The sequence below is a fragment of the Triplophysa dalaica genome, chromosome 6 (assembly GCF_015846415.1).
Source record: "Triplophysa dalaica isolate WHDGS20190420 chromosome 6, ASM1584641v1, whole genome shotgun sequence".
Taxonomy (NCBI): domain Eukaryota; kingdom Metazoa; phylum Chordata; class Actinopteri; order Cypriniformes; family Nemacheilidae; genus Triplophysa; species Triplophysa dalaica.
The window spans coordinates 12476311-12497792 of record NC_079547.1 but is presented as its reverse complement, the minus strand read 5'-3'; the positions used below and the strand labels follow the sequence as shown (position 1 = coordinate 12497792).

Below are 21482 nucleotides of genomic sequence, written 5' to 3'. Positions count from 1 at the left end.
ATGTTTTGGGGTTATTATAAACTGTTTACAGGTGAGAATAATGAGTTGTTATGTTTATCAGTAGTGTCTTTCTATAAAGACCCCTTCAAGCGGTTTGTAGATATCAGGCAAATGTACAAAATAAAAAAGTGTCACCTTATGAATTTGTTTTACTGAGAAATATTTCATATCCAAGTTAATTCAATGCATTTATACTTTTTAGGAAGTTAAGCTTTTGCATTTAATGTAAAAAAAAAAAAACTAGTTTACTTATGGAATTTGTGGTTAAACATTTCTCACCATAGTAACTGTAGGTTAACCATGAATTATGTAATAATTCTAAAGCAAAGTCCTACATATTACATACCTAAATAAACTATTTTTTGGTCAGAACCTCTAGTAAATTATGTATTACTTTTATTCATCATTTAGAATCGTAAAAGAATCGCAATCTCTATTTGAAACAAAATAATCGGGATCCTCAATTTATCCAGAATCGTGCAGCTCTAATTTCAACACTTAACTATACTACCTTAGATCTTACATCATTTACGAAATTAAAATTACATTGAAATCCCTCAAAAAATATGTCCATGACTAGGGCTGCAACAAACGATTATTTTGATAGTCGACTAATCTAACGATTATTAGATCGATTAATCGACTAATCGGCTATTATTTCGATGACTAATCGGTACGTTTTTAATGATTATTCAGCTTTTGCCACTAGTTAAAACATTGAGTTATAGATAATTTACGTAATGAATAAAATCAATTCAGCTTTTGAAATTTGCTTTAATGAACTTGAACCAACTGGTTACTCTCTTTAAGTTTGCTGATTCTGTCCAACTCGAATCACACAAATACTCTCTCTCTAGAAACTTTTAAATACAAATAAAAATAAATAAATCAGGTACATTAAAGGCATTTTTTTTTAAATGTAAACAAATCTCTTGACAGAAGCATTAAGCAGCATTTATATGAAAACAGTTCAGTTTAACTCTATCCCCGTCAGCCTTTTTAAAAAAAAGTTGCCAGCCTACGCCAGCGTTTTTTTACATTTTAACCAAACTTTGATGGCTCACACTACATTTTCTGTAAAGAATATATGGACAAACAATATGTCCAATGAAAGAACACAGTCTCTGCTTTTAAACGAAAGAAACCATATTCTTCAATCTTGATTAGATCTTTTTTTATCACTCCTTAGATGTGGGTAGGTTTCTTCAAAAATGCATCACTTTGATTAAAAGATCATTTTGAGTCAATTAGTTTTTTTTTGTCAAAGATTCCGCACAGATTACACTCAGAACAATCATTAAAAACCGATAAGAAATAAACTTAGGTTCTAGGATTCTGTATTTTCCCGAAATGTGTGTAACAGCGCCACCTGCTGTACAACAGTATAACCACTGATTGCCGTTATAACTCGTTTGGCGGGGAACCGTTTTTTTTAAATGACGAGATAAATCATCAATCATGTCGGTGAAAGAGTTATTGAAAAAGAGCAAGAAACAGAAGAAAATATTTTAAAATAAAGTCAAGATATAAGACTCCTATCACTTAACTTCCCTCTCTTATAAGGATTTACCGCTCATGTAATACCTAATAGTGTTATAATAATCAAAGCAGGCTTGACTTTTAAACTCGATCAAAGCTTTTTACTTTGCAAAACAAATAAAAACATAACTGTAATTATATGATTATTGTTGTTATTATCATTACTGTTATTATTGCATTCTCTCATAAAAAGATTTACCGCTAAATTAGTTAGTTAGGTCTAGATGGAGAACACTCGCCTCTCTTCTGCTCATTCTCCGGGATGTTTCCTTTTAAATACTCCAGCATGCAGGTTGTGCTGATGTGAAAGGCAAGTTCTGCCTTGCTTGCATTATACAACCGCATTTTTTTGTTTTCAATTTGGTAAATCTTTCCCACACTTTACTTGTTCACATTCGTTTGTACTCCGCCATAATTCTCGCTGCGTGTCCTTCTACTGCGATAGCATTCAGGAAGGCTGCATTACACTCTAGCGCTACAGTGCTGTAGCAGTCAAATTGTGATATTGCAGGCCCTTAAATTAAGTCACGTAATCAAACGACTACTCGACAGCAAGAATATTTGTCGACAATTTTTTTATTGTCGTTGTCGACAATGTCGACTAATCGTTTCAGCCCTATCCATGACATTATTTCACTTTTTACATACCGTCTCTATAGCACGTTAACCCACCAAGCCAGCTATTTATCCACAATTCAAACATCCATCAAATACAGCTTTCAGATTAAGATTGTATTAGCAGGAATCTTCATAGAGGCAAGTATGTAATGTCAGTAAACAGAAGTTTAACTCAAGTCATTGAATTTGATTATGTTGTGTGTTGAACAAAAAAAACAGTGCAACAAAATAAAAGAGACAGCAATAGAGAAGGGATACTACAGCTTATAAATCTGGGACAGCTAAAGATTTGTAAGGGTTCTCCGCAGGCCATTTTTAACAACATGCTGATTTAGACAACTGAAAACAGCAGAGGGATGAAAAGCCTGAATAATGGAGCAAGACGAGGAAACAAAGCAAGCAGTTTGAGCAGCAAAGCAACTGTGTTCTATTTTATGTACTGATGAACAATAACTCCAGTGACATTATGAAGATGTCAGGAGAATTCTGCACCGTTGCAATGGGAGCGCAATCTGAACAGCAGATGACAGTAACACAGGTGTTGCAATTGCAAGTTTGCATTATATTACATGTACTCACGAGTAAACATCTTCAAAAAGATGCTTAAACCTTCTCAATACAAGTATAACATGATGTGTTTTTAGTTCGCTTTCCTCTCAATTATCAAATTTATGCATTAGTTTAATGATTTAAAAATATGATTTCAGGAATTAATGAAGCCATTGTGACAATGATAAAGACAGCAGACATCACATGCATGTTTTAGTGGTAAAATTGTTACTATTTTGTAAAAGAAAAAAACGGATATTGCATTAATGGCGTTCAATATTTTTTACACGTTAAACTGAAAATATGTATTTCATGTGTTGAAAGCCCTAATATTTATATAATGAACTCTCAGTATATCAACAATTTGATGAAAACGTTTATTCGACACACATATTAAAAACACAATTCAGAAGTCAGATGCCTACAGATGGCAATCCAGGACCTAGCATGCACTTATTTAGTTATTTATTTATTGTTTCAGTCTTAACGCCAAGCATCCCAGCATCTAAGGCTACAGTCAGGTCCATAAATACTGGGACATCGACACAATTCTAACATTTTTGGCTCTATACACCACCACAATGGATTTTAAATGAAACAAACAAGTTGTGCTTTAACTGCAGACTGTCAGCTTTAATTTGAGGGTATTTACATCCAAATCAGTTGAACGGTGAAGGAACTACAACAGTTTGCATATGTGCCTCCCACTTGTTAAGGGACCAAAAGTAATGGGACAGAATAATTATCATAAATCAAACTTTCACTCTTTAATACTTGGTTGCAAATCCAAAAGTAATAGGACATTTGGCTTCTCAGCTGTTCCATGGCCAGGTGTGTGTTATTCCCACACTATCCCAATTACAATGAGCAGATAAAAGGTTGAGAGTTCATTTCAAGTGTGCTATTTGCATTTGGAATCTGTTGCTGTCAACTGTCAAGATGAGATCCAAAGAGCTGTCACTATCAGTGAAGCAAGCCATCATTAGGCTGAAAAAACAAAACAAACCCATCAGAGAGATAGCAAAAACATTAGGCGTGGCCAAAACAACTGTTTGTAACATTCTTAAAAAGAAGGAACGCACCGGTGAGCTCAGCAACACCAAAAGACCCGGAAGACCACGGAAAACAACTGTGGTGGATGACCAAAGAATTCTTTCCCTGGTGAAGAAAACACCCTTCACAACAGTTGGCCAGATCAAGAACACTCTCCAGGAGGTAGGTGTATGTGTGTCAAAGTCAACAATCAAGAGAAGTCTTCTTTAGAGTGAATACAGAGGGTTCACCGCAAGATGTAAACCATTGGTGAGCCTCAAAAACAGGAAGGCCAGATTAGAGTTTGCAAAACGACATCTAAAATGCCTTCACAGTTCTGGAACAACATCCTATGGACAGATGAGACCAAGATCAACTTGTACCAGAGTGATGGAAAGAGAAGAGTCTGGATAAGGAAAGGAACTGCTCATGATCCTAAGCATACCACCTCATCAGTGAAGCATGGTGGTGGTAGTGTCATGGCGTGGGCAAGTATGGCTGCCAGTGGAACTGGTTCTCTTGTATTCATTGATGATGTGACTGCTGAGAAAAGCAGCAGGATGAATTCTGAAGTGTTTCGGGCAATATTGTCTGCTCATTTTCAGCCAAACGCTTCAGAACTCATTGGATGGCGCTTCACAGTGCAGATGGACAATGACCCAAAGCATACTGCAAAAGCAACCAAAGAGTTTTTGAAGGGAAAGAAGTGGACTGTTATGCAATGGCCAAGTCAATCACCTGACCTGAATCCGATTGAGCATCCATTTCACTTGCTGAAGACAAAACTGAAGGGAAAATGCCCCAAGAACAAGCAGGAACTGAAGACGGTTGCAGTAGAGGCCTGGCAGAGCATCACCAGGGATGAAACCCAGCGTCTGGTGATGTCTATGCAGTCCAGACTTCAGACTGTAATTAACTGCAAAGGAGTGTTGAACCGCTTGCTGAACCGTTGGTGGAGAACAGTGCGGTTAATTTTTTTACGAAACGCGTCACAATGTTTACTAACAGGAAAGGCCTACAAGCGCGTTTCATTAGTGAAGGAGTGCAGAGAGCTGCTTCTAGGACGCTCCAGAGACATGCCGCTACACAGCTGGTATAAACTAAAGTTGTGTTCAGAGCATCAGCCACTGTGTCGCTGTATGTCGCTTGTCTCTTGCTACCAGGTTGTAGGAAGGCGTTCCTTACTTTTGTTGTCCAGAAACATTTATAAACAAACCCTGCAGCAACAGACGAGAGACAGCTGACGTGAGCTCTGCTAAAGATCTCCTTTTGGAAATCTCTCCCGAAAGTTCCTCAGCATTTGCATAATAAAGTCTCAACTTTGTCGAGCCGCTAGACACGCCAACTTCCTTTTCCCCATGGTCAGTGTTGCTAAACTAAAGTTGACCATGTCAAGCATGAGAAGCCAGCACATTTAATAATGTAAAGAAGTCAAAATGCATGAAAAACTGTGGCCCTGATCTTTAAATGTTATATTTAACATTTTGCAGGGCAGTGATGGGTTCTTCACCTGGAGACTGCATTAATTTATTAATTAAATATTATATATTAGAATGATCTTGCTTGTTCAATAAACACCTTTCACTGTGCTGTGTTTTACCTTTGTGTTTTTCTATTTTTCCTGTTTGCTCCTGTAAAGCTGCTTTGGAACAATGCACATGGTGAAAAGCGCTATATAAATAAACTTTAATTGAATATATACTGGATTAAGTATATTTACTTTATAAAGGTCGCCATTGTTTAAGTTAAAGCAGCTTTCTTCCCCCAGCGATCACACAGGTTTCAGAAAGTTTTTTGGAACATATAAAACTGTTTGTAACAACTTTTCTTAGTCCCGTATTGGACAATTCTCCCGGAAAAGCATGCGGCACACCCAGAGCAGGAGAAGGAGCATGGGCAGAAGGAGCATCACTTTCACTTGTAAGCAGGAGAGAGAGCATATGTTTGTGAAGTTCAGGTGTTTTTTGTTCACTTCAGTTGGGTTATGAATGTTATATAAACTGTGGATATAACGCTGGATTTGGAGATAGTTTAAAACTGATATATGGAGCCGTCCCAGCACAAAAAGATGCCGGACATGCGGTGAGTGAAACTGATGTCTGTGTTTTGTTGACAATGGGTGCGCACCTGCTTTGGTTCAGCCTACCCCTCCCCCCGCACGCACCGTATGTTTTCGGAAACAATCGAAATGCTGTATCTATAATTTATAAATGTGATCAAACTAAATATGAAGTACTATATGCAATACTACTCTATAGGTACACAAGATTAATATGAGATTGGTAGAAACCCCTTGTGTTACGCCCGCTTTAAAAACATTGGCACAAAGTCTTTTGCCATTAAATAGTAATGGGTATATACTACTAAAAGAACTCTTGCAACATAAGAGTGGGAATTCAAACAGGGTGAAATGGAGCTCTCAATTTGGATGACTGAAGACAGTGGTCTACTCGAGTGTTGATAGCCTCTGAGCCACCGGACCCTCCTTCAAATGAAACGCATAAAAGCAATTAACCACACTAGACTTCCACATAGAAAACTGGAGGATCATGAATATTTTAATCCACTGCATATAACACAAACCTCCTTCAACAAAGATTATTACATCAACCTTGCATAACTGTATTCATCTCGACTAAAACATATTTCAGAGTCCTCAGTTGTTTTTATTTTTTTTCCTCAAAAATCATGCATGTGGTTGAATTTTTACATGCTGCACTAGTTCAGTGGAAATTGCAGTGCCAAGAGTCCAACGTTTTCGCACTTCATTGTGGACTCCTGCATGCAATAAATTATAAATATTGAGGCAAAGAAACTCAACTGACACCAAGATAATCTTGACAGGAAAGAAAATGTATGTGCCCCCGCCATTTCTTTCTAACTGTCCATGAGTCTCTCTTTTCTTGTCATTTTCATTCTTACTGTCTTTGATTGTGACCAAAGTGTAGCTGCAAGAATATGTGTATGTGGCTCTTAAAAAATAAGCACCTGCTATCTGATTATGTGCTTCGAGTTTGTGGTCAAGATCTATAAAACCAACCATCCTTCTAAATGCAGTCGGAAAACTTACCATTTTACTGTAATATTCATAAGTATGACCTACAAATCTACAGCTTGAGTAAATCAAATCAGTTGGGGCGTGTGAAGAATCACATCACAGCATCAGATGGATGCTCTTCCAAAACTTCTCTCAGACTATTTTGAGCTATGTCAATTAAACATTCTCTAATTACCTTGACACTTCCTGCCTCAAGATACCACTGGTAGAGATAAATCCAGGGCCATCTTTTGGGCAGTGCAATCCAGGGGGACCCGCAGCAAGGGGAAATGTAAATACTCTGAATAACAATAATAAAAATAATGTAAAAATCTTGAATTGATTTTAGTGTTTTAGTTGGTGTTTGAAGTATGAGCTTATTTGAAATAATTATTTGAGCTATGTAAGTCATACTGTTTTTCATGTGTTTAACCCTGACGCTGCTTTGCACGAGTTGAAAGAGTGCCTGTACCCTATGGAAAGAGTTAGCTGCAAATGTGTTTGGTAGGGCTGGGGGATATGCCGTTCGATCTTATGCTATCAGTTTCTCAATGAATTATGGTTAAATACCGCCACATCCAAAAGCCAGAAGGCGCTCTTGTACAGAAACTCTGAATATGGGAAACAGAAGAAGAACGATTAGTTCCGGGAAATGGCAATGGTCATGTTCTATCGCTATTCTTCAAACCTTTCCAGGTATTTTCATGATAATAAAGTATATTTATAGTGATGATGTTTGACGAGTGTTGCTTTTTCAAATGCATGATAAAAAAGACTCAATCTCCTAGTGAATTTAGATCAAGCAGTACTTCCTACTGATCAAAGAGACTTAGTTCACGGAAGAGCAGTGCATAAGACATAGAATGTGTATGTATAATTAGCGTGAATCGCAAAATATTTCGCCCAGCCTGGTCCTTCACAGAAACGAGTGAGAGCATTACTAAATAGAGTATTTACAGGTTTTGTTGTTTACTACAATGGCAAGTGCCTCTCACACAAATGCAATGTAGCTAAATGTAAACTACTATTGACTTTGTGCATTGAAATTCTATATGCGTATTTGATCAATGAAACACTGTTTTGAGATTTTGATATAAAGTAGGGATGTCCCGATCACACTTTTTGTGCACCCGATCTGAGTCATTTAATTTTGAGTTTCTGCAGATCCGAGTCCTGATCCGATACTTGTATTTTTCTCGTGAAAGGTGCACGCTTAAGATATATTAACAATTACATTTATGCATTTGACAGAGACTTTTATCCGAAGCGACTTGCATTGCATTGTACTATACATTGTATCCGAGTATCTGCAATCCCCTAGGATCAAACCCATGACCTTGTCGTTGCTAGCGCCATACTCTAATAACTGAGCTACATGAAAGCTTGTTAATATTAAAATATTACTATTTAACAGTTCAGCATACTATAGTTTAAATACTTTTATTGCAGCAAGACAGGAGTTTTTCCTCATGAGACAGAATAGCAGAGCTTCATTTGCCTCAAAACTAAAACACTCAACACAATACTGCAAGTTCACTCTGTGGTATTTGCATAAATATCTTTGAACTTTCACTTTGAAATAATGGGAAAACAGCTTCTCTACATGTTAGCAGACAGGTGCTAATATGCTTCTCATCTGTGTCATTGAGTGTGTTTACACGCGCAGTCTTACTCAGATTATGCTTAATAAAATGATAACATGTAAGGTCATGTAAACGCATGTAACAGTTTTCTGAGCAGAGGTAGATTTTTGCCCAGATTTCACGTTGCTTGTAAAAACTACTGCAGATACTGTTGACGTACGTGGATATACGCATTTCCCACTGCATATTTAATTAACAAACAGACTATCGATGGTGATGTCACTGAACATGATAAACCTGCTAAGTCTCAAATTTCCATGTAAACGCGGTTTGTTTTCTGAGTAGCCGGTTTATTGATATGTATGTAAACACATGAAAACTGTTTTCTTTTATAAGCTGATTTTTAATAGATATCCGTTTATTTTGTGCATGTAAACGCAATCACTGAGTTTGTTGTAAAGCTCCGGTACAGCGCTGTATTAAGGAAGAAATCCTTAATATTAAGACAGAAAAAGCGCCAGCTAGGTAGGGCCCCACATCTTCGAACTCACACTGGGCCACGCCCCATGCTTGGGACGGCTCTGACTCAGTCAGTCTAAATCTGGAGATTGGCTTTCACATAAAATACAAATCCGATCAGCTGTCCTACCTCTAATTGCAACGGATTCTACAAAAGAATAGATAAACCATACAAAAGAAGAGGTTCTGTGCTTTCCCATGTCATTAGGCTATAGCCAGGTTGCACCATTAGCCTTCTCTGTGCCTCTTATATTTGTTAACCCAAGTATTTAAACGCATAAGAAAATGCACAACTTTAGTGCTTGTGAGCGTGCTGATTGGTTGATGCTGTATTTGTATCTCCCCTCCTACGCTGTGATTAGACGGCAAAGTAAAAAGAAATCATTATGCTTGAACACATTACCCTCCACTGGATGTATAATTAGCAGCAATGAACTACATTTTAGCATTTAACAATGTATACCCTTGAACTGTAGTTACAGTACGAGACATGATGATTTCTTGTTATCAGATGTTTTTTCAGCATTGAGAAAAATAAAATGACTTCACACACTGCTTGATTTTCAGTGTAAATGTAATTAACAAACAATGGCCTTTGGCTGTAGAAGCAAGATGGTCAAGTCGTTATTTTCAATTGGTATAACCAGTATTTTTCATTTAAATATAATTATATACAAGAAAATGTATGTGTTTGTGTTATTAAAGATAAGCATCTAGTTTAGTGTACTAATATGGTTTCTAGCCTTTTTAACATAATTTGTCCAAGATTATTACAATTTATATTTTGAGATAACTAATAAAATCTCTTTTCGTGTGACATTTTAAAATAAACTATCATTTTATAACAGTGTTTCCCCTACCATTATATAAGGGGGGCGCCCCGCCCTCCTAACTGCTCGCCCCGCCACCCATGGACGTCAAGTAAATTTGATTTGATTTTCTTTATAGCGCCAGATTACAATTTGTTATTTTATTAAACAAACTAAATAACCCTTAAGTAATATGTTATTTATCTTATTTCCACGATGGCATGTCTTTTCAGTCTGTGTTTGCGCGTTTACAATTATCCCAATGAGTGCGCACACGCGCTCACACAAACAAACATTAGCGGACAGAGAGCGCGCGGCGGGAAATATGTCGCTTCAATCAGATGAAAACCAAATGAAAATATTTGCGTTTTTTAAGCGCTCACAGGGAACTGAAGATGGCAAAACTCACTCCACTGCGAGTAGCAGCCGGAGTAGCTCTCCTGCTCCAAGTCTAAGTGTTGCGCATCCTGCCCCTGACAAGCATCAAAAGTCCATTCATCACCGGATGGCGGTTAAAATGTATATTAATGAATTACATGCCGCTATGCACACTATTTACATATGTGTGTTTAAAATGTTTTTAGTCAGGACATTGTAAATCTGCTGATTAAATAAGACAAGAGATATTTAATACGCTATGCAGATGGCTCCGTGTTGTATGGGAATGTCACGTGATGACGTTCAGAACAGACGTTCAGAACAGCGTCGCGTCTGACAGGATTATTCTCCAATAAATGCATCATAGAAATTAAACCGTCTCCAAAAAAAATCCCATTTAAAATTAGTTTATCATATAAAGGTATTAACTAACATTAACGAACAATGAATGAGCAATATATTTGTTAGTATTTATAAATCTTTTTTTAGTTCTTTACTTTTTTAAGCTCTGGCCCATTAATATTAACAAATACTTCTATACATTTAACAAAGGTTATTTGCCAAAGTCAATTTTAAAAAGATTTAAATACATTTACTTATATTTATATGTAACATTTTTTAAATTTTACAAAGTATTACCCTCCAGACAATCAATGTATGTGACTAGATAGATAGATAGATAGATAGATAGCACATGAAAAGGAAATGATTTCTCGTCAATTTTCCCCAACCCTCCCCCCCCCCAAAGCTGTAAACCTACGGGAAACACTGTATAAGTATGGTTACATTCCAACCAGGTAGATAAAATATAAAATATTTTTCATTCTTTGGCAGTCTCGCCATTTGACATTTTCAGGTACTCTAGTACGGTGCAGAAATTATAAGTATATTTTAAAATATCTGATATCATTTTTTGTCACTGACCCTTATATATATTAATATTAATATAAATTAAGTAAAATGTTTTAACCAAACACGTAGCCATTGACATAACATAAAAAACATCTATAATGCATGAAATTAACATAGCGAATGTATGCCATTTCATAGATAAAAAAGGAAATTTTGCACATTTTGAAGTGGAGCTCGATCCTACGTTAAAATTGACCCCATGGAATGAGATCTGCTCAGGTATCATAGTTTCATCTAACACACAGACTTTACATTGCTTTACAAGCAACAACCTCTGAATTAAGATCAGATATGATGTGTGTTTTTTATGCAAGTCAAATGCCCAGTGAAATATGTATTTAGAAACGCATGTGAAAGCGGCCCACTTTGAATGGCAAAAAATTGACCTCATGACGGTTTTTGCTATTTATAAAGTAAGATTCAATTATGTGTCAGATGTCTAAGAAAAAATTGGTTGACAGCATAAATCTGTCCCTTGTCACTTTCATTGCATCTCTAACAGAAGCAATATCTGTAGTGGCTTTTTCAGACAACACAGAGAAAGCATTGAGCTGTAGGTTTTACACAGCCAATGCACCACACTCAATTTCATCGAAATGAAATGACTGATTCATTAACATGCCTAAAATACATTCTAGGAACCATTAACAGTCTTTCAGATTCAGAGTAAGGGATAAATAATGTCCACATGACACGCATGAAAGTATTCATAGACATGAGAACAGAAAACTAAATTAAAAGCATGGTGCATGGTTAAGTCTGCGAAAGGGGGGGTGCTGATGCATACAAGTCTTCTGCATTTGCGTTGCATGCAGTCGCATTTATAATACATCCGTCAAGCGTCCATTCCGGCCCACCTGGAAAGCTCCCGGAACGCCAGATGGCCAGTCCGGCCCGGATTGTATTTCTAACTATGTGCAATCCCCTGGGATTGAACCCATAACCTTGGCATTGCTAACATCATGGTCTAACCTATGAGCCACAGGAAAGCTATAGTAAATACATGTCACATTCTTAAAAAGTGAAACCGTAAAATTATCTCTTTACCCCTGTGCCATAAAAATTGCATTAAAAGATGAGATATAAAATAAAATAAATAAAATAAAACGCAAAATTGTGTTCTGGCTGGCTGTTTTCAAAACAAAACTTATCTGGAAAAAAATGTGTCTTCTCATGATAGAGCACATGCAAAATATGTTAATTGTTACGTACTGCTTAGAGTAGGGTTGGGCAATGTCTACCAAATTGGCATCGGACAATATCTACAGTTAAACATCGTGATGGACAATGACATCGAGTGGGGTTATATCAGTTTGCTGGATGGCCAACTGCCAAAACATTAAAAACAATTATATCAGGGTTCCAGTCTAGACTGCCACTAAATCGAATTTTGCGACCAGTTTTCAAGACAAGTAATTGCACATGTACGACCTACACATTTTGAATTACTTTCAGTTGTTATATCGTTCTATAAACACCATGCACTGTGCTGTGTTTTACCTTTTTTGTTTTTCCTGTTTGCCCCTTTAAAGCTTTGGAACAATGCACATTGTGAAAAGCGCTATATAAGGGTCAAAGTTAACAACATTATGAAAAGTGAATTTAAAGGGGTATTTCTTGAAAAATATACGTTTTCCATGTTTACATGCTAAAATCAGGTCTCTTGTTCATCTGCCGACTCAAACTCAGTCCATGGCGATACCCGACAAGTCCCAGCTCGCCGGATTACCGTGACACACGACAGGGAACCTGGGAGATGGACGTGGGGATTATAGACCACCTACCCGTACCAATTCTGCTCGGTCGGAACTAGCTAGGGTTTGACCAAGTGCTGGCCGTGTCCTTCAGGACCACCGAAGCCTCGGGAATGTCGTCCTTCGCTCCTTGCGACGGAAAGCGAACGGGAGAGTGAGTGTTCAGATCCTAACCTTTTCTCTGAACTTTTCCAGCAGGTAACGGGGTAGGGTCCTTTGGAAAAGCAATTAACCAGAATGTATTTTTTTATTACCCGACCCGCGGATCATCCGCAGCGCCCGCGGACTTAACCGCCATCCAAGCATCACTATTCTACGCAAAGGAGAGTTTACTCTTTTCCCAGTTGACCCGCAGGCCTACTCGGTCGAGTTGCGAGAGCACGAGGTCCCTGTGCGTGCACAACTTGGAGAGCTCCTCATGCATCTATCAGAATCAAGCCGTGAGCGATGTGGGAAATGCGTTGCGTCAGCCTCGTCCAGGGCTCAACCAGCCGAAGACCATGCTCAACCAATGCTCACAAGTCGCCTTCTGATGCTGCAGCGGAAATCTCATCACGCACCTGTGTGAGTCCGTTATGGGTCGGTTGACTGCCGCCCATTGGAGATGGGTTTGGTAAGTGTGAACGGGAAGCAGACGATTTCGTGGCTGCTTCCAAAAAGAACACAGCCACATGTGACCACAACACCTTGATCGACATATGCTTGCAGTGTGGACATGCCGTATCAACGAACGCTACTTCAGCATGCTGCCAAGCAGGCATCGAGTCCGTCGGGTTCAAGGACGAGGCAGCCGCATCCAAGCTTACAGTGGGCAGATATGTCTGGAGATCTCAGCTGTAGGAAATCTCAGCTCTTTTAGGAAATTCACTCTGATAGACACAGAGTTCCGCTAGCGAAACACCCAGGGGAAGTGCACGAGTCCGCTGCTCGGTGTCATCTTCCATTTATACCCGTATGCACGGAGCGGAGACTGGCATGCCATGCGTTGGGCTTTTAAAAGTACAATCAGAGATGATATGAGACAATGATTTTTACCAATGTGAGCAGGAACGTACATAAAATAAACTTCAACCAAGCATTCCTAATATCAGAATTCAAATGGAGCGACTGTGTTTTTCCACAACCAGGCACTGCACAATGTTGAATGTTTGTTGTTTGGTCATTCTAAATAAAAAGACAGAAGTCCTCACTTTTGCACATATGACACGGGGATAGCCGCTCTTGAAAAATATTCAACAAACTATAATTGACAGTGTATAAAAAAACATTAACTTTTCTTCAATACACATTTTTTCATATTTTTTTATTATCATTACATAAATTATTGAACATTACAATTTCCCTAAATACAGTTTTACAACCTGCATTAAATTACAGAATCTTCTCTTGCCCAAATAACTTTTAAATTAAAGAACTCTGTGACTGAAAATAAGTATAAATAATAAAATATAACTAAACTTAATCAACCTTTTTGATTTTTGTACTCTCACAAAAGTCTAAGATAACAATAAAATACTTCAATTTTATTCTTGTCTGTTTCTGCTTATGAAACTATCATGGCTTTATTTTATTTTTTTGAAATGTAAAATAACTTGTCTTTATCTTGGGTCTGTAGTCCTAAAAGAAGTGGGTTGATTTTAGCTGCCACTTCAATAAAAAGTTAAAAATCTTATCAGTGAATTCTACTCTAAATATGTATATGTATTTGCCCTTTTTTGTGTTAGTAAAGAACTCAATCAGGAATATATCACAAATATTGGTTGATTTATTCATTTTTATAGTTTTGATTTTTTCAAGTCATGTTGAATTTCAATTTACCTCAGTGAAATGACCATAGTTTTAGACAATTAATCAGGTTGAATGGAATTTACATTTGTTTTACACATAGTGAACGGCTTCAACATGAGTTTAGCATGTGTCAGAGTTTAGCATCACAGTAAGGATGTAGTACATACCCGAAGTAGACGGAGCAACAAAGGTGAATTACTGGACAGTCAAACATTGTCTGTGCACTACATGATTTGTGTGCGCGCGCGGAGAATCGTGAAGTTCGGTTGAACCACGCAGTCACGAGCGTAAATAAGCCGTGAAAAACAGCTGTCTTGAACGGACACTTACTTGCGTATTTGACGTTATTGCTCGCATTGCTTACAACATATGATCGGCTTCGAATCGGCAAGACATGACACTGACCGGCCGGTCACCGGTCACGGCCAATCATGCGAAAACCGTCCGATTCCGGTTTCTGACCGGTCAATCTGTGCACCTCTAGTACTATGTATGGCAAAAGTCATTTGAGAACCAGTGGGTGGGGCTAGAGAAGAAGTCGTTGATATTTTACTGTGGAGGCAGTGTTCAACCTATCAATAGAGATAGGTGAGTTCCAGGACCTGCAGTTTGCTGAGCCTGGTGTCAATAACGGTTGTAATTTCAGTAACAAGGTCGTTTTCAGTTCTGACACTTAAAGGACGTTCGCTTGAATACGATTCACTGTTATATAACAAAACCTTAGGTTAAAATGTATATGTGATATGTGATGATATGGCTTAAGTCACATCCACAACAGGTAGTAATGCGATCACAGTTGATCAAAGCAGGGTAACATAAATGGGCCCTCAAAAAAAGTGATCACCTTTTTGAGCATTTGTTTGGTTCAAATCAACCAGACAAATATCACGAATATTGTCCTGCTGTTACTAATGTATTCACATCTGATTTCTTTCTCAACTTTTTACGCTCACTTAAGACAAAAGCGACCATGTTTATGACATAACTCCATGAGATAAGCTGTGAAAAAGTTTAAAAATGATTACGTCCTTGATATCTCGATCACATGAGTGGGTGATTGTATAATACAACTATAATAGTTGTATTATAAACTGCGAATAAACTCTCGCTCGTGTTAAAATCAATGAAACGCCCACCGTTCTCGTGAACTGTTAGATTAATCCTTTTGGGATAATGCCCCAAACCCTACAATTTTGTAATGGTTTTAATGGAAACCATTAATTTCTGTGATGGTTTCTTTTGTTTTTATCAGCAGGGTTGAAACATTTATAATCTGATCTCTTAAAATCAATCTGTCATATATAGGTATATTTTCCTTCTTTATATATAGTTTTTATATATATATAAATTATATACAAAATACATGTATTTAACACATTATATTATCTATCCACAATGTATTTCGTCAACGTTATATTTTTGCAATACATGGGTATGGGAATATCGGAATACTTCAAATTAAGTCCCATATGTAAAGGTGTCGTTATTTGCGCTCTTTGCCAAATGGAGTTGGCATACAACTCCAGCAATGTTGGAGCATCTGAAACGGAGGCACCCCATTGTCACTAGAGGAGGAGACAATGACAAGTAAGTACTAACGTTGGCTAAATTAATTACATGTTTGTGTAGTGTAGCTTGAGCTCTGCGCACTTTGGAGGTGCTAGCTAACTATCTTAGCTCTCCGTGCAGTTTGTTCATGCTAGGTAGCTACTGGCGCCTAGACAGCTGTGTTTAGCAAATGTTAGTTATCATCTAATGTTGGCTTGAATGGAAGCTAGCTTACGGCTGCAGAACACAGCTATCTATTGTAGCTGACGTTAGATAACGTGAACCTAGCAGGAACAAACTGCACAGAGAGCTAAAATACATTGGTTACTTGATTAGCCTAGCACCACCAAAGTGCACAGCTGCTAGATAGCCACGTTAGCATTCAAATAAACGAATCATAGCATAGCACTACAATGAGGTAAAGTGTTGTTTAAAATACCCCACAGTCTTGCTGTTGTTCTTATATCCATTGCTTTCGTTTTTTCTAGAACAAAGCAAATAACCTTGGCGTCCTATCTTGGGAAAGAGATGCAATGCACGCAAAATATATGCAAAAACAGGAATTTTATATTGTGTTTAACACTCTGAGCACTTGCACAGTGTTTTTTTTTGCACTAAAACTTTTGAATTTTTTGAACAAGAGAGCTATGTTGGTACTGTAAAGAGTAAACAGGCTGGTCTTTCATTTTGTATAATAGTACAATATTTTATTTTGTGTAAAGCAGAATATTTTTTGCTGTGCAGATCTGTTGTTTAATAAAGTATATTATTAAGATTTTGTTGGTATTTATTTGAGATACATTATGTTTTTTATTAATCGAGCAACAGAAAAATAACCGCTAGATTAATCGTTCAATTAATCTTTACATTAGTCGACTAATCGATAAATTAACCGTTCAATTAATCTTTACATTAGTCGACTAATCGATAAATTAATTGTCAGATTAATCATTTAATAAATAATCGTTTACACCCAGCCCATTCTTATGCTCTCAGTTTCACAATGACTTGCGTTTAAAAGTCGCCACATCCGAAAGCCAGAGGTCCCTCTTGCCCAGAAATTCCAAATATGGGAAACAGAAGAAGAACAATTCAATGCAGGAAATACCAGTGGTCATATTTTATCGCTGTTCTTCAAACCATTTCAGGTATTTTCAGGTATTTTAGATCGAGCAGTACCTCCTACTGATCAAATAGCCGTAGTTCACGGAAGAGCTGTGCAAATATATCGAATCGATTTAGACATGTTTAATTAGCATGAACCGCGATATATATCGCCCAGCCCAAGTATGGGAGGCTTCAGTTCTTTAAAAGGGTTTACAGGGGGGCGTGTCCATGCAAAGGTTAAGAACCATTGGTCTAGAGCCCTTAGAACTGCTTTTCTTCTGCTCCCGCAAAGTTTGGTTTTCCACACTAGTAAAGGCTCAATGATTTCCACATGAGCGCTGTAACTGGACCATAACCATTCTCACGCCTACTTTTCACTCTGAGATTATAAACCCTTTTTCAGCAGTTGTGCAATTATGTGTGGAAACACCTCTTTTGCAGGAGACCTTTCTTTAGGGATCATTGGAGAGTGTGATTAAAACACACCAGCTCAATGTACCTCACCATGAGCGTATGGATCAGAGATGCACTATTCACTCAGATCATTTGATACATAGCAATAATGCTTTGGACACAAGAAATAATAGAGGCATGTGGTTTAAATAATGCTGTGATTTGTGACACATTAAAACAAAGCATGATACATTAATTTTGTAAACTCCACATATATTAAGGAAAACTAAACCACATAACGCGAAGCATGTAGCCGGCTGTTTATTCAGAATAAATTCTAGTCAGTCCAGGTGCTTTGTGTTTAACAAGACAAGACAAGACAATACAATACAAAGCCAGCTAGAGCATCACTGCGTTGTAGTTTCGCCTATGTTAAATCTACGAATCTATTGTAAATTCTCTGTCTGTCTAGAACAGAGAGCTAGAATGCATCGGATGCCAAAAAAGGTATATAATAGCTTAAAAGGTTTGAGACCCAGCCTCAGTCTTACCCAGCTTTGCCCGAGAGTCTTCCAGCTTCTGAATTTGGTTCTCGATAAATAGCATCGCCACTCCAAACGCCAGAACAGCCATGAGCATGAACTTGGGCGGCATCATGATCCTCAGGAGCCCCATCAAAGTATCGGATGATTATCTACATGTCATGCCGTAAAATGTGAATGAGAAGCGTTGATCAATCCGTTACTAGAGCAGTTATATCGACTCCAGTAGACGATCTGGATTTTGCGCAAAAATACAGCAAAGTTGCAGATATTGTAACCCAATACATCAGTGAACACAAGGCAGTTCAGTCTGTCTGTCTGCTGTAGGTTGTATTTTGTCAAACTCATGCTTTGTGTGATGCACACCCATGCAGCCCCGATCAGCCGCTGCTCCTCTGCGTCACACAACAACATTGTGGTTGTATTCCTCCTTGGATTGAAATGAAGCGAGTGAAAAGAGAAGGTAGTTAGAGCTCCATCTTTCGGATTGGAGATGGACATGGAAAAAGACTGAAGGAATGCATCATGAACAGGATGTTTTAACCCTTGCGCATCCTCTTTGACTGAAAATGGATAAAAAAGGAAATTTCCAAACACGGTCATAAAAATATTATATATCCATATTGTTTCACTAGAATCAGTTCTTATCATAAATACCAAACTTTCAATCATTTTCAGAACTTTAACGCTTTAAAAGCCAGTGTGTTTACATGGTGCCCCTGTTGTTGTTTTTTTAATAATTGTAATCATTTTCCACATATAAATGTGAACCATTTTTTTATTATTCAAGTCTTGGATATATTATTAATAAACAACAACAATAATTTTACTGCATTGTAATTTTTTGATTAATGTAAGATAATAAAAAAACACTCATAAAAAATGTATATAGCCATACTTTTTCACACTTTCAATGTCTACTTTTTTCACCAGAATTAGTTAATATCATAAAAACAATAATTCCCTCTTTAAATCCTAGTTTGTTTATGGTGCACCTTTTGTTTTCTAAAATAATTTCTAAATACTATGTGTGAATCAGATTGTAACATGCACGGAACGACTCACCTATCCACGGAATGACTCACCCATCCACGGAACGACTCACCCATCCACGGAACGACTAACTCTGTCGGTCTGCTGCAAGTTCCATTTCAGAATGACATTTTTCATACACCGAATTCATTTTCAATGGGAAACATAAGCCATGCCCACTGTTTTTGTCATTGCCACTTTACAGTTATCGGGGACCTGAATTTATATATCGTTTTTGAAACATGTTTTTCTCCTTGTATTCTAGGTGTAAATGTGGACTTGCAAAAATTGGGATTTGTCAGTAGGCAGTAGATACCGTTATTAAAACACTTCAAGTTAATCCATGGTCGTTTTGGTCGCAGATATAGGTAGTCATGTGTATGCACAGAGTGCCCATGTACTTTCACTATGTTCTAGTCAGCTTCTAGTCAGCCATACTTACAAATCCCATCCAAAAGAATCCACTCCCAAATCATCTGAATTGTCTGTTTTCCGATGTCAGCTTTGTAAATATAAGGAATTATCAACAAAAAGAGATTATTTCCTGCATATCAGTACTCATCTGAAGCAACATGAGACTATGCCTTGTGCATTTGTAGGATGCACCTTTGAAACTAATGTGTATGGGATTTATCACTCACACAAAACTAGGAAACACAGCAGCTATATTTTAAAGGACTTCAAAGATGAAGTTGTTACATTTCACAATTTACATGAGCCCTTAAGCAGTTATGCGCCTAAAGAGGTTTTAAGGGCTGTACACTTTCAGAAACAGACAATGATAGTGAAATTGATGAGGATCTGCCTAAATTTGTCATGGCAGACAAGAAGAGACTCAAGTGCGGGGTAAATCAGGGTTTTATTGAGGACAAAAACTCCAACAATAGTCCAGTTAATAAGGCACCACAAAGGACCCCTTGGGAGCCACGGGGAATAAACTGCAGAGACCTGGGTCCGGGAAGTCCGAGAGATTCTGTCGGACATTGTGGCAGGTGTAATCCAGCAGCGATGGAGGTGCCTGGTCAAGCAGGAGATTGCAGTACAGGACGCCAACGGGATTTGTTGTAGGGGCAGCAGGGAAGGTGACAAGGTAGGGCAGGGAGAAAACAGATAACGAGGACTGTGCTGCAGTCACACAAAAACTAAGGCTAGGGCTTGGACAAGGGCTAAGGCTACGACAAGGTAATGTCAAGGCTATGGAAGTCTAGCACATGCTAGAAACTTTGGCAGTCTGAGCTGGCAAAACACGCAACGGTCAGACACGGAACGAGGGAAAACAGAGGGGTAATAAAGGGGAATCTAATGAGAGGAGATAGATGGCAGGTGAGGGGTATTTACAGGGAGTGAGCTGCAGGTGTGCGTGATGATAACAAATGAGTCACCGGTGAGGGGAAAAGCCCTGACTGGGCAAACACGAGGGCGGGGTGAATGACGTAGACACAGAGTGCGTGCTAGCAGCGGATCATCAACAACGGATCGCATGTGCTCGACAAACAAACATAACACACTCCCCATGCCAGACAACACCAAGACAAGAACGGGATCATGACAAATTTATAGAGAAGAGAGTTGCTTCCATCCTATTGACACTTGAAAATAATTTACTTGTTCCATCTGCAGCTGTAGATGAAGCTTTGGATGAAACTAACTACCTGCTGAGCTCTGCATCTGTCCCTGTGTTCAATAGTATTATTACTGGTGTTTTCTGTAAATACAATATTTAGATTGATAATAGGATTATTAGAGAGCTTGCAGCTGTTTTTTGTGTAACACATCCATTAGCTAAAGCTATAGGGAGAAAGGGCTAAAGCCTTTGAGCGAAAGCAGTATTACAAAGAACATTTTCGTGTTGTGGAGCCGATTTTATCTAGGTGCAAAAAAGAACAGGACCTTTCAGTATCTTCCCTTACTGCTCTCCTTGCAGGAGCTTTTATCTAACACTTGCATCCTCGAAAAAATTTGTAGAAAGCCAAAAATTGAGTAGAGAACAGGAGAGTGATCTTACAAAAATCAAAAGTAGTACAAGTCCTGTAGAGACGGCCAGTACTTTTGAGAGAACCATTTTGTCTGTAGTGATGAATTAAGAATTTCTATTGTGCTCTATACTGTTGATTTTGAGATATGGAACACTCTTGGAACATCACACGTGCGGGATACAAGGGAATGAACAAAAGGGACAGGAAGCCTCCATGACGGTGCTACCGTACCTGGGGCCCTACAGTAGGAGAGGGAAACGGGGAGCAGGGCGCGGTCATCTTGGCCGTGATGTCAGAGCCCCGAGGCGAGGAGCAGGGAATGTAGGATTCCAGAGACGAGGAGCAGGGGTGCGCTTCCCCGGTTTG

At 38.2% G+C, this 21482-nt stretch overlaps 1 protein-coding gene across 1 annotated transcript in view; it reads right to left on the bottom strand.

Moving 5' to 3' along the window:
- The window catches only part of hs2st1b (heparan sulfate 2-O-sulfotransferase 1b), a 36089-nt gene extending 17575 nt beyond the window's left edge, over positions 1-18514 (bottom strand). The window contains exon 1 of the mRNA XM_056751226.1: positions 18118-18514. Coding sequence (XP_056607204.1) covers positions 18118-18241 — 124 coding nt within the window. The 5' untranslated portion in view covers positions 18242-18514. The remainder of the gene's footprint in view (positions 1-18117) is intronic.
- Positions 18515-21482: the final 2968 nt, after the last annotated feature.